This window comes from Hoplias malabaricus, chromosome 8, assembly GCF_029633855.1.
Source record: "Hoplias malabaricus isolate fHopMal1 chromosome 8, fHopMal1.hap1, whole genome shotgun sequence".
NCBI lineage: Eukaryota > Metazoa > Chordata > Actinopteri > Characiformes > Erythrinidae > Hoplias > Hoplias malabaricus.
This window is the reverse complement of record NC_089807.1, coordinates 8,949,926-8,964,066: the sequence shown is the minus strand read 5'-3', so window position 1 is coordinate 8,964,066 and position 14,141 is coordinate 8,949,926. Positions and strand designations below refer to the sequence as shown.

Genomic DNA, 14,141 nt, shown 5'->3' with positions numbered 1-14,141 from the left:
CTCTCCTGCTTCCAGCAGACAATGCTTCACAGATAGGATAGTCAGAGAGCTCCCCTGCTCTGCAGGTGTAGGCTCTCTCATGGCCCTCTTCAACAGTCTTGGGCCCCTCGTGGTCCAGAGATAACTGATTTTAATGTTTATCCAGATAGAAACTACAGATTAAGAAAAGCTACAGTTTAACTCTAGCAAAAATCAATGCCACACCCAGAGCCTGAAGGAAACCTTAGACCTCTGACCCTCAAAATGACGACAACGCCACGAAGAGGACTGCTGCACACACCCTCAGAATTACCTTCTGAGATGAGGCCCCAGAAGAGACCTGCTTAGACTGTCTGTCACAAGGCAACAGATCAGCGACGACGAAGAATCCCCACAGAGACTTTCAGAACGCCACCAGCTCCAACGGCTGCGTCTGAAAGCCTCGGTAGAAAAGGAACGCCCGCGACTGCAATTCTCCAGTTAGTCGTGCCGGAAGGCACCATCAGCGACAGGCTCCCTGTCCATCTCCGGATACGTAATGTCACATGGTCTCATGGGTTGGTACTGAAAGTTTGCTGGGATAAACAATAGTCTTTCTTAGAACTTAGGGCAATAATTCTCATAGAGAAATTCCCTCATATATTAATCTCCCTGTTCCGTCATATATCGCTGTAATCCATTTCATTATATGAATGTCTAATCAATATTCATTATTTGATATTACAATTAATAAACCAGTTGTGTGATAAAACCAATGCTTGGTTATTTGTGTGTGTTTGCCTTTCTTGTATGGAATTATAACTTCTAGTTCAGATTCCATTTCAGAGTCAAGAACCCATGGCGGGTCAATGAGCATAATTCATTTATAATAGTTAATTCTAGCTAATTCTGCTGTATAAAATGTGAAGATGACCTACTTGTCTAAGCTAAAATTAAGACAGGTAAGGACACTACATATTAGTTAATGGCTCCCAAACATGGAGCTTAGCAAAATTCATTCATTTATTATCTGTAACCCTTATCCAATTCAGGGTCGCGGCGGGTCCAGAGCCTACCTGGAATCATTGGGCACAAGGCGGGAATACACCCTGGAGGGGGCGCCAGTCCTTCACAGGGCAACACACACATTCACTCACACCTACGGACACTTTGGAGTCTCCAATCCACCTACCAACGTGTGTTTTTGGACTGTGAGAGGAAACCGGAGCACCCGGAGGAAACCCATGCAGACACGGAGAACACACCAACTCCTCACAGACAGTCACGCGGAGCGGGAATCGAACCCACAACCTCCAGGCCCCTGGAGCTGTGTGACTGCGACACTAACCTGCTGCACCACCATGTCGCCCAGCTTAGCAAAATGAATTAAATAATTATTAATAAAATAATAATTAATTATCATTGACTCTGCTATATAGTGCTAATGCCACCGCAACGTGTGTAAACTATTTCCACTACACCAATTTAAATTATTACTATATGTGTAGGGACGTAAGTAAATGTATTTAGTAACCTCGGAAAATAAAATCAAACTAATGTCCAAATTCAGGCTGGTCGACCCATCGGACCTTCCAATGGACCTGTCCCGACCTGAAAAACCCCATATCCCTATCGAGAAAAAAACAAAACATCTGAGATTCCAATACATTTTACACAGATTAAATTGCCTCAGTCTATAATCATCATTATATTCAGTTGTTACATTTAAGTATCACTTATCCAAAATACTATCAATATCCAAAAATGATCAATTAATAAAACAATTCAATATCGAGACACATGAAAATGTCACTCCACAGTCGTATCACAGCAGTATCGCCTTTGGATGTAATGTTGAATCTGATCAAGTTTCCACAGTTCTGTTTCAAAGTCCTTTAGTTTTATTGTCCTCTTTTGAATTTTTGGATCCCTGTAGTACAATGGAACCTCGAACAACCATTCACCCTTATAGTGTTCTTCCCCTCTTTCATTCTGGAAGAAAGAAACAACAACCAGTATTTTTGCAAAACTGTCAGACAAATAACATCATCCAATTTTTCAAAACACCTTTCATTTATTCACAAATCCCTTGGCTTTGCGGATGGTATACTGGACCCAGGCGCTGTTTAATTCCCAATTTTTTTCAAAATTAATTTCATTGTTTTATCTACAAACTCTTTTCCGTTATCTGAATGGGAAGTTCTCACCTGCTTATGATTTCTCTACACAAAAACTCTGGCAACAGTTTGAGCTTCTACTAAGTTAGACAAACCTCAGGCTTAAATAATTTATTTTCCACAACTACTATTTACCTTCTATTTGTTTTATTATATCATTAAATTCCTAACCTAATTTATGCATGGGACCCCTCTGAACATTAATTTCCAGGCAAATTGTGCACTTGCTAATGACATAATCAATTTGTTTACTCAAGTAAATATGGTTCTCAAAAAACATACTTTTTTAAAAATCTTCCTACTGATTTCCTCCTGGATGGTTGCACTCACGAACAAACTGTCCACAGTTGTAGCACACATCAGGAGACTGCTGCAAGTTTAAATAAAATTTTCTTGGTCTTCCTCCACTTAAACTTCCTCGGCCTCTTCCTTTCCAAGTCTGCATCTGACCAAAAATTGGCTGTGGCCAGAAAGCATCTGGCACAACCGATGTGGACTGGCTTACTTGAGGTTGTGTCTGATTCAGTTGAGATTGTGGTACCAGCTGAGTTGGAGGCTGAGTTGAAGGCTGACTTTGCATAACTAAAGCCTGTTCTTCTCTTTCTTTTTGTTCTCCACCAGTTGTATTTGATTCAGTTTTCTGAGAGGTTCTAGGTCCTGTGCTTTCTGATCATGTTACTTTTTCCTATATAGCTCCACTTGATGGGCTATATGATCCATATAAACAGTCTTTGCCATGCTTCCAAGACCCACTACTTCTGCCAGTTTACTTCTCACTGGTAAGGGCAGTCCCTTCTTCTGTAATTTGGCTCGCAAAATTGACTGCTCCATTTGATTTAAATCTGGGTCATTTTCTGTCACATTTCTCCATACCTGATGGACTCTTGACACACAGGCTCTCGGGTTTTCTTCCTCTCCTAAAGGCATATTATCAGGATGAACATTTGTTGGAAATCTTTCAATGCTCTCCGTGTTCGACTTTTATTTGCAGAAAACAGCTCTGGATCATTAACAGCAGTTCCTACATATTGATTTTAGACCCCCTTTGTGTAGAATTTCTTCCATGGCTAGAACCCCCAGGAGTTGATTTAAGTCCCCTTGTATCACTTTCTCTTGTCGGTCATTTGTTCTTCGCACTGTTTCAGTCCATGTTATCAAGTCTGTCTGTCACCGCTGAGTCTCCGTCATTGTTTTCCATGTCGTTGTTTTGTTTCGTTTCCAAGTCTAGTCTGTCTCTGCTGTTCTTCGTTTCGTTTCCTCCATCTTGATTTGTCTCTCAGTCATCGTGTTTCCTTCCTTTTGAAGTCTATCTGTTTTTTGTTTTTTTTTTGTAAATAAAGTTTGTTGTGTTTTAGCGTGTGCGTCCGCCTCCGTCAGTCTGCCCTGTGATCCTGACATCAGCTGTCAAAAAGGTCAAGAAACCGCACACTGGCGGGTGTCGCATGTTGGAAGTTGTGACGTTTATTAAGAGCAACAAAATATTTTAAATATTAAAATATTTTAGATGTTACAAGATTGCCATAATCTTCATAGAATTACATTTTGAAAATGAACGAACTAAAATAAAATACATTTTAATTAAATACTCAGTAATTATTTTCAAAAGCTGAGCCACATCAGAGGGATCAAAGATCCACATTTTGTTCTAACTGAAATCATTAGTTATAGGAGTTGTCCGTAAACAACCCTATCAGGGTAGCATTTATGTAATTCACCAAATTGCCACACTGGGGTTAGGGGTATTACACAAATCAAAAATGAGTGATTTAGAACATGAAGAAAAAAATCTTAAAAGGAAAATCTATTATTTCTGTCACTGGATATAAAATAAAATACACAAACACAGTATAAACTCTAGGATTACGTTTAATATATTTCATCATTAAACCCACAACAATTACATTATATTAGTTGTTATTAATATTTTAGTCTTGTTGGCTTCATCGAGCCGGGACCTCCAGCTCTTGCTGGACCAGTTTGCAGCAGAGTGTGAAGCGGTAGGGATGAGGATCAGCACCTCCAAGTCCGTGTCCATGGTACTCAGTCGGAAAAGGGTGGAGTGCTCTCTCCAGGTTGGAAGTGAGATCCTTCCTCAAGTGGAGGAGTTTAAATACCTCTGGGTCTTGTTCACGAGTGAGGGAAAGATGGAGCATGAGCTTGACAGGTGGATCGGTGCAGCGTCAGCAGTAATGCGGGCTCTGTACCGGTCCGTTGTGGTGAAGAGAGAGCTGAGCAGAAAAGCAAAGCTCTTGATTTACCGTTCAATCTACGTCCCAACCCTCACCTATGGTCACGAGCTTCGGGTAGTGACCGAAAGAACGAGATCGCGGGTACAAGCGGCTGAAATGAGTTTTCTCCACAGGGTGTCTGGACTCTCCCTTAGAGACAGGGTTAGGAGCTCTGACATCCGGGAGAGACTCGAAGTGGAGCCGCTGCTCCTCCATGTTGAGAGGAGCCAGTTGAGGTGGTTCGGGCATCTGGTTTGGATGCCTCCTGGACGGATACCCCCAGAGGAGCTGGAGGCAGTGGCTGGGGAGAGGGAGGTCTGGGTTTCTTTGCTCTGACTGCTTCCCCCGTGACCCGGACCCGGATAAGCGGTGGATAATGAATGGATGGATTTTTATTATTTTATATTCTATTTAATTTCATTTTATATTTTTATTTGCTATTTTATATATTTTATATTTCATATTTAGTCTTATATTCAGTTCTATATGTCTATTAATTTGTATTTATCTTATTTTTATATTTTACTCAAAGAACAAGCTATGTATTTCTTCACCAAAATCATGTTGCATGAGGATGTGCAGAAACTCTGAAGTTACTGGACCCATTTGATTGTTTTTGGACAATGAATTAGGCCAATTGGATGTTGATAAATTGCTGGGAACACTTTTATAAGCTTGTGTTTTATTGTATTGTTGCATTATTTTTAAAATTATATTGAATTTATATAATTAATTAATTTATAAAGATTTATTGTAATTACACACTGTTAGGGATCAGCCTGTGCTGCCTGCCACCAGCAGAGGGCGATGGCGGAGAGGCACCACCACCATATGGAAAAAGAGGGAGACTGTTTAACCACAGTTGGGATGGAGTTCCACAGTCGAGGAGAAAGCTCCATCACTAGAGCTACAGAGTCTGTACAACAGGACATGTAACAACTCAGCAGTGGAAGACCTGAGAGTGAGGAGTTTGTAGTCCTGCAGTCACACTTTAGACTTAGTTTTGACACTAGGTCTTAAAATGGACTAAATTAATATCTTACCGCAATCCTTAGCAATCTCCGACCATTACCTAATTTCCTATGAGCTACGTCTTAGTTAATATATGTAAGTCCCCTCGCTATTCTACAAATCGTATAATAAAACTATCTACCACCCTACAGTTTATAGAAAACCTCCCAGAAATAACACCAGTTCCCACTCCATCAGACCCAATGGAGCTAGATGTACCAACTGACTACTTAGAAAATGCCTGTTGATCGACTTTAGAAAATGTGGCACCACTTAAAAGAAAAAGTATAAGACAGAAAAAGCTTGCCCCCTGATACAATGATAAAACACGTACCTTAAAACAAACATCACGGAAACTAGAGTGGAAATGGCGATTACCCAAGCTGGAAGTGTTCCATTCTGCCTGGAAGGACAGCCTTATAGAGTATAGAAATGCCTTCACACAAAGCAGGCTCAGCATATCTGGCCTCGCTGATCTCCAATAATAAAAATAATCCGAGAGTACTGTTTAGTGTGTTTTCCAGAACTACAAAAAATCAAGCAGGTTCTGAACAACTAATTCCAGCAACTCTCACCAGTAAAGATTTTATGGACTTTTTTAATACTTAATTGTGACTTTTTTAATACAAAAATTGAGAATATCAGACAACAAACTCAAGCCACAGTATTAAATCCATCCTGGCTGCCACCCGATGTGAATGATATAAAACATAATGTAACTGTAAAAGAAAGACTTGAAACCTTTTACCCACTCCCACAATTAGAACTAGAGAAGATTATTACCTCCGCAAACTGTACAACTTGCACACTTGATGCAATTCCCACAGAATTAGGAGTAATACCAGCTATTATCAATCCTATTTTAACTATAGTAAAGTCATCCCTTAGTCTGGGCCATGTACCCAAAGCTTTTAAACTAGCAGTGATTAAAACTATGATCAAGAAACCAAATCTTGATGCTAGTACACTGTCTAATTACAGGCCTATTTCTAATCTGCCATTTCTATCCAAGATCTTAGAAAAGCAGTGGCCCAACAACTTAGTTCATATCTACATAAGAATCATATATATGAAAAATATACCACATCAGGCCACATCATAGTACAGAGACAGCTCTAGTCAAGATAACAAATGATCTTCTTCTTGCATCTGATCAAGGCCATGTATCCCTGTTGGTGCTTCTTGACCTCAGCGCAGCTTTCGATACAATAGACCACAATACTCTCCTAGAAAGGTTAGAAAACATGGAATTACAGGGAAAGCCCTATTATGGTTCAAATCTTACTTAACAGAACGTTATCAATTCGTAAAAGTAAGCAATTTAAATTCAAATCATTCTAAAGTAAGATTTCAAGTTCCACAAGGCTCTATTTTAGGACCATTATTATTTACATTATATGTTACCGCTAGGCACAGTTATAAGAAACCACGACATTAACTTTCACTGTTACGCAGATGATACGCAAGTGTATATTTCAGCCAAGACTGACGGCAAACACAGATTAAGGAAAATAGAGGACTGTGTAAAAGACGTGAAAGGCTGGATGTTGCATAACTTCCTCCTTCTAAACAGCAACAAAACAGAGGTCCTGCTTCTGGGTCCAAAGGTGGCAAGAAATTAATTATCAGATTTAATTTTAAATCTTGCTGACTTTCCAGTTAAACCTGGTTCAGAAGCAAAAAATATCATTGACCCGGATTTATCATTTGATCAACGTATAGGCAGTTATCACTAGGGCAGCTTTTTACATCTTCGCAACATCACTAAGATTAGAAATGCCTTATCCCTGCAGGACGAGGAAACATTAGTACATGCCTTTATTACTTCAAGGCTTGACTACTGTAACACACTACTGTCAGGATGCACCAGCAGAAATTTAAGAAAACTTCAACTAGTTCAAACTTCTGCAGCCAGGGTCCTCACTAAAACTAGAGAATTTGAACATATCAGTCATACATGCTTGTGTAGACTGAAATTTTATTCCTAATTCTCTGTGTGAGACAGCAGACTTGTGTGTGTGTGTGTTTCAAATAACAGCATATCAAAACCTTCCATTCAATCAACTCCCTTTGTCTCCAGACCACAGAGAGGAGACAACTGAGACCAAAGGGGTAGAGGGGGATGCACAGGGCACGTCTGGAAAAGTGTTAGAAATACAGGAGAGAGTGGAAAACAAATGGTGGGAGACTTGGAGTTATGGGGACAGGATACATTGAAAGGTGATTGAAATGTAAAATAGCGAACAGATGGTGAACTTCAAAGGGCTTTCCAGGTATAAGTGACGCTAATCAAGAAACGGTCAGTAGAGAGGAAAACAGTGTTGCGCGCAGCGTCCTCTCTCATTAATAAATTGCTCTTTTATTTGATGCCGACTCAGAGACTCAGCTTTCTTATTTCTATTTATTCTTTTTATTCATAATTTTCCACCACACACATAAAGCTCTACATGGGCTCGCTCCTGAATACCTTCAAGATACTATTTCTTATTATGAGCCTCCACATTTACTCAGATTACAGAATACTGGATTTTAATAGTTCCAAGAATTCAGAAGGCCTCAGTTGTGGGAAGAGCTTTTTCTTATAAAGCCCCCCAACTCTGGAATGATATTCCAGAAAATGTTCGGGACTCAGTCACAATCTTCAAATCTAGGCTAAAAACTCATTAGTTTATCTTTTGGTAGTTAATGCTCCCCCATAGATAAAGGCGGCAGATCCAGGGAGTCCATGGACACAGGGAGTTATAGTAAACTGAGACTCTGGTGTCATCTGCCACTTCATGTGATCACTCAGGTTTGTTGACGGTGGAGCGGAGGGATGCCAGTGTTTCAGGAAGCTCCCGTGTCTGTGTGTCCTTCTGGTTCCTCTCCTTTTAGTTAAAGCTGTCATAGTCAGATCTGCTGGAGTCATTAGCCACACTCTGGAAATGTTCACATTTCCTGCTTTACATTCAGCCAAACAGATCACAACTAACTCCATCCCTCTACCTTTTTCAGAGTAAATGGCCGCCCACCTGTCCATGGATGACTGTCGAGCTCCTCCTCCATGCTTCAGACCAGCTGTCCACACTCCAGCAACCAACAAGTGCCTTGAAGCTGCCCCTACACTGAAGTTCTCACGGACTCCTAACTATTATTACCAGTAGATTGACCAGGGGAGGATAGGTCACCCCTTGGGTTCCTCCCAAGGTTTCTTCCTCAGCTGAGGGAGTTTTTCCTTGCCATTGTTGCCCCTGGCTTGCTCACCTGGGGATTTTTACACTTCATGTCAAATCTTTGTCTTACTGGAATTCTGTGAAGCTGCTTTGTGACAACATCAGTTGTAAAAAGCGCTAAACAAATAAATTTGATTTGATTTGTAGGACCCTGAACTGGATAAGCGGTTACAGAAAATGAATGAATGAATGAATGTAGGAGATCAAACAATCAGAAAGACAGACAATTAGATAGACAGACAATCAAACAATCTGGCACCTCCCTATCTGTTTAAAGCCTTATCGGTAAGTAGGAGAATCTTAAATTGAATCTGGTATTTAACAGAGAGCCAGTGAAGATCCTGCAGAACAGGTGTAATGTGATTGTCTGCGAGTGTGAGTGAGCTCCTCGGACGCTCCAAATCAATACAGAAGCAGGTGAAAACCTGGCCCGCAGGAGTCATGGGACTTGTTCACGGAGGCTGCAACTCTCAGCGAAACTAGCTGCATCAGGAAGTGCATTAAGGACGTTACTGTCTCCAAGACCATCATCTCCCACCCAAACCAGAAGCCGTGGAAGACTGCTGAGGTGCGAGTGCTGCTGAGGACCCATGACTCAGACTTCAGAGCAGGTGACAAGGTGGCACTGAGAACTAGATTGTCATGAGCCAGAGAATCCAGGGTCATTTCAGGGACACAGGTGACACACGACACATGTGGCAGGGCATCCAGGCAGTCACCAACTACAGGACAACTCCACCATCCTGTGACATTGATGCCTCCCTCGCTGATGCCCTGAATGCACAGTTTGAGGCACATAATGCCACAAAGTCAAGGTGTTGTGTCTGACTTCAGTGGAAGAGAGGAAAACTCTGCACAGAGTCAACCCACAGAAAGCTGCAGGACCAGACAACATCCCCAGCAGGGTGCTCAGGGAATGTGCAGATCGGGTGACAGATGTTCTCCGGACATTTACAACGTCAGGAGTCTTCCCTGTCTGACGTAAAGCTGTGGGTGAGAGCACGCTGGTGTTCCCCTGTTTGACTGCTGCCTCTCCCAGTGTGTAGCTCGTATATTGTTTGTTATTTGTTTGTGTTTTGTTTGTCAGGGGGTATCAGAGTGGGGCAAGTTTTCATCTGACGCTGTCCTGGTTGCTGTCGGTGATGATCGGGGGGAGCACATCCTCATGCCACTGACTTGTTCACTGCGTTGATACGACTGGCCGCTAAAATCTACAATAACTGCTGACCTTCACTGGACCCCCCCACCACCACAACACGGACGATGTCATTCATGCCCTTCATCTCTCTCTCACTCACCTGGAGAAGAAAGACACATATGTCAGAGTTATGTTTTTAAATTTTACAGAACCTCATCTGAAAGCTAAGCCTGCTGGGCCTCAACATCTCCATCTGTAAGTGGATCTTGGACTTCCAGACTGTGAGGCCCCAGTCAGTCTGGATTGGGAAACTATCTCCAGTACCATCATGCTCAACACTAGTGCCCCCCAGGGTAGTGTTCTGAGTCCTCTGTTTTCCACTCTGCAAATTCAAGACTGTGCAGCAAAATAAAATAATATTTTATAAATTATAAAGTACAGGCGTCACAGTGGAGCAGCAGGTGGTGTCTCTGTGTCACAGCTCCAGGGTCCTTGAGGTTGTGGGTTCGAGTCCCGCTCCAGGTGACTGTCTGTGAGGAGTGTGGTGTGTTCTCTCTGTGTCTGCGTGGGTTTCCTCCAGGTGACTGTCTGTGAGGAGTGTGGTGTGTTCTCCCTGTGTCTGCGTGGGTTTCCTCTGGGTGCTCTGGTTTCCTCCAACGCTCCAAAAACACACGTTGGTAGGTGTACTGGAGACTCAAAACTGTCCGTAAGTGTGAATGTGTGAGTGTGTGTTGCCCTGTGAAGGAACGGTTCCCCCTCCAGGGTGTGTTCCCCCCTTGCACCCAGTGATTCCGGGCAGGCTCTGAACCCACCACCGACCTGAACTGGATAAAGGTTACAGACAATGAATGAATCAATGAAAGAAATTATAAAGTTTGCAGATGATACAACTGTGCTGGGTCTAATCTACAAAGGCAACGAGTCAACATACAAAGAGGAGATCATCCTGAGCAGCTGCATCAAGGCCTGGTTTGTAAGCTGTGCTGTCTCTGACTGCAAGACCCTCCAGAATATTTTGAGGACAGCAGAGAGGATCATTGGAGCCTCTCTCCCGTCCATCATAGATATTTACTCCGCCCGCTGCATCCCCAAAGCAACCAGCACTGTGGAGGACCCTGCCCACTCCCCACACACACTGTCCTCTCTCCTGTCGTCGTGAAGAAGGGACCGCAGCGTCCGGTCCAACAGAGTCAGACTCTGCAATAGCTTTTCCCCACAAGCCAAACAACATTTTTTCAGAGAACCATGAGCTTGCCATTGGAACAGACAAGAGAATCAGTAAGCCCTGGGCACCAGCACCTTTCATTCTGACCCTTTACTAGATTCCTGATATATCCCCAACCACAGGGGGCACTGTAACCAGATCATCCCTGCTACTTCCTGTTGTTGATCAGTGTGAACCTCACAGTTGTTTCAGAGATGTTTCTTTCTCTTTCTCTCTGTCTCACACACACACACATGCTTAGGAATTTCCTCATCTTGGCTGTACTGCACAAGTTAGAGCTGACTCATTGGCAACAAACATCCTGATTGCACAAACTTCCCATCATCTTTCCCTCTGGCCCATGACTTCATGTGAATGATTAAGATGAAGCCCCACCCCTGTGGTTAGGGCTGTGTTTATATAACAGCAGTGGATACCAGAAATAGCGTAGTGTGGACTAGTTCGAGAATCCACTGCGCTCCTTCTCTCCCACTGTGTTCTTTAGATCCAAAAAGCCAGGGATATTTGTGAAGCTGCTATTTGTGGTCCTGGCTCTCTCCTTGGCCATGGAAAGCTCTGGGATCCCTGGAGGGGTGATGGATGCAGACATGAATCACACTGACGTTCAGAAGGCCTTGCAGTTCGCCGTCGCTGAGTACAACAAAACCAGCAATGACATATGGGTCAGCCACATGACCAGGGTCATCAGAGCCCAGAAACAGGTGAGGACAATCAAACAGAGGCCCTGTCCTGGGGCCTCATTTATAAAACTCTGGAGTGGAAGGGTGCAGTTGCACAAAAGCCAGAATATAGTGTGAACTCAAAGTATTTTTCTAAAGATTTATAAAACCATTTGTACACATAGCTGAATGCTTTTTTCTCTTTGTAAATCATGATCTTCTAACATCACAAACCTTTACCATATAAATACAGACTGGTTTTTGGGCATAGGCATCTTTTATAAGAGAGACTCCTATCACCCAGCAGAGCTTAGCTCCAGCTCTAATCAAACACATCAGATCCAGTCAATGTCGGCCTTAAGAAGGCATTGGAGTATTAGAGCTTAGTGTTGGGTCTGATATCTCCAGGAAGGCAGCTCTCCATGAAAACGACTGAGTAGCCCTGTCATATAACTACTTGAGGGTAATATGTGAGTACAGATTTAAATATTGTGGATTAAATATCGTGTCCATGTCTATGGAAGTGAATTGGTTGTAAAAATCAACCAAATATCACAAAAAATGCTTACATTTAGACGAGGTGTCATTTTTTTGGCTACAGCTAAAGTGCAAACACGCAAAAGGGCAATGGAAAAGTGTTTTTTGGATAAACGATGATGTTTCAGCTGGTTTATTCACAGCACATGCAACACAGCACCCCCCCTGAGCCCCGGACTGACCCCGTGACCACAAGCTTTTTTAGACTCCCCTGACTCTCCTTTCTCTTCTCTGCTCTTTACCGCTCTGTTTTTAGACCGGCGCCTGAGCTTTTTAAAGCATGTTTGGAATATAATAGACACAAACAGCACTGAGAAAAAGACACAGCATTTTCTTTTCCTCTCAAAACATTAGGAACACGCTCTTTGCCACAGAAATAACAGATGCCCAATAAATAAATATTAAATCAAGCTTTTTGATATAAAGTGTGTTTTTGATATAAACAACCTGCTCAGATCCCTTCCTCTCCCTCTTCCCTGATCATGGAGCCTATGTCATCTGTAGTTTATTCACAGAAGTACAATAACCTCATCATCTTCCTTTATTCCTGACTCTTCCTTCTCCTCTTAAAACAAATCACTTCACATTTATTTGTACAGCATTTTTACAGCTGATGTTTTCACAAAGCAGCTTCGCAGAGTTACAGTAAAGACAGAGTTGAGCAAGGCCAGGGGCAACATTGGCAAGGAAAAGCCCTCAGAGCTGAAGAGGAAACACTGGGAGGAACCAAGGCTCACACGAGGAGGGGGGTGATATCCTCTTCTGGTCAATCGACTTACACATTACTGACAAACAGCACCTCCTTTGCCTCCTCCACTTTCTCCTTAGGTCTCCACCTTTTCTCTCCTTGTCCTCCCACTCCTGATCATCCTCCTCACCCTCCTCCACAGGATTTTAATGTTATTTCTGCACTCAGGTTGTTGCTGGAATAAAGTACATCTTTACCGTGGAGATGACCAGGATGCCCTATAAAAAGGGGGAGGAGCTCATGGAGGCATGTGAAGACCACTCAGACCCTAATATCGCGCAAGTAAGCTCTTCATCTATTCATAGGAGAGGCTTCACTTGTACATTATTCAGAACGTGTCAGTGACCAGTTTGTGTTTTGTCTCCTCCCTCAGTCCAAGGTGTACAGGCTCGCTGTCTGGTACCAGCCCTGGTTAAGGAGGAAAGAACTTGTGGAGAACACCTGCCTGGAGTAGAGCTCTGTCACAGAACACCTTTCTCTCCGGCTGGGAATCAGTCTCAATTTTTGGTTTTTATCTTAAAAGTGTATTCAGAATCCAGACATTATTTTCCATTGGCTGTAGTTGGTTATAATGCTTTGACTAACACTTTGCTAAAGATATTTTATAAAATTTTAAACTAAAGTTCTGAAAATGGGAGGCTAGGACCAGTCTTCTATTAAAGCATTCGCTGAAAAGATCTATCTCTCACATCTTATTTTCTGCCTTCAGTAATTAATCAACAACAAACAACAAGAAACAATATACAATAACACTAAAGATATACAACTCACACAGTGTGCAATAAGAACTTACACAGTGTGTATAAGCAATGCACTAAAACAATGATAAACATTCAGTAAAACAAGGAATAAAATATAGAATAGATAGGATAGCTTTTATTGTCGCTGAGAAACAATGTTCAGAACAGTGTTAAAACAGTGAAATACAGTTTTAGCGTCCTCTCTCAGGCAGCAGTTAAAATATAAAACATCTATACATGTGCAAAAATGGCAGATTGTTCAGAGCATTAACACAGAATATAAATATAGGCTTAATTTAAAGTACCGTGTGCAATTTCTTGTCCATTAGAATGGGTGGTTGTCTGTTGATTCTAATGATTGTCAGTCAGGATGGGTTGGTTAAGGTGGGGGGGGGGGGTGTGTCCAGAGTGTGTAATGTCCATTGAAATGCTGGTAGCCATTTTCTGGAGTCGGCTGTTGTAGATGTCGCTGAGGGGGGGTAGTGGAGTTCCTATGATTTTTTCCACC

General features: G+C 42.3%; 1 protein-coding gene across 1 annotated transcript; it reads left to right on the top strand.

The window, feature by feature from the left end:
• The first annotated feature begins 11,385 nt into the window (after nucleotides 1–11,385).
• LOC136705988 (cystatin-like) lies at nucleotides 11,386–13,552 on the top strand. Its single transcript, XM_066679852.1, has 3 exons — nucleotides 11,386–11,650; nucleotides 13,062–13,175; nucleotides 13,267–13,552. The coding sequence occupies exons 1-3, from the start codon at nucleotides 11,495–11,497 to the stop codon at nucleotides 13,345–13,347; spliced, it is 351 nt and encodes a 116-aa protein (XP_066535949.1). The 5' UTR covers nucleotides 11,386–11,494; the 3' UTR covers nucleotides 13,348–13,552.
• The last annotated feature ends 589 nt before the right edge of the window (nucleotides 13,553–14,141 follow it).

Excerpts from the sequence above, each read along its gene's own strand:
- LOC136705988 (XM_066679852.1), top strand. The coding sequence starts at position 11,495 with ATGGAAAGCTCTGGGATCCCTGGAGGGGTGATGGATGCAGACATGAAT. Across the intron at positions 11,651-13,061 it reads TCATCAGAGCCCAGAAACAG|GTTGTTGCTGGAATAAAGTA; the intron begins GTGAGGACAATC and ends TTCTGCACTCAG. Across the intron at positions 13,176-13,266 it reads CAGACCCTAATATCGCGCAA|TCCAAGGTGTACAGGCTCGC; the intron begins GTAAGCTCTTCA and ends CTCCTCCCTCAG.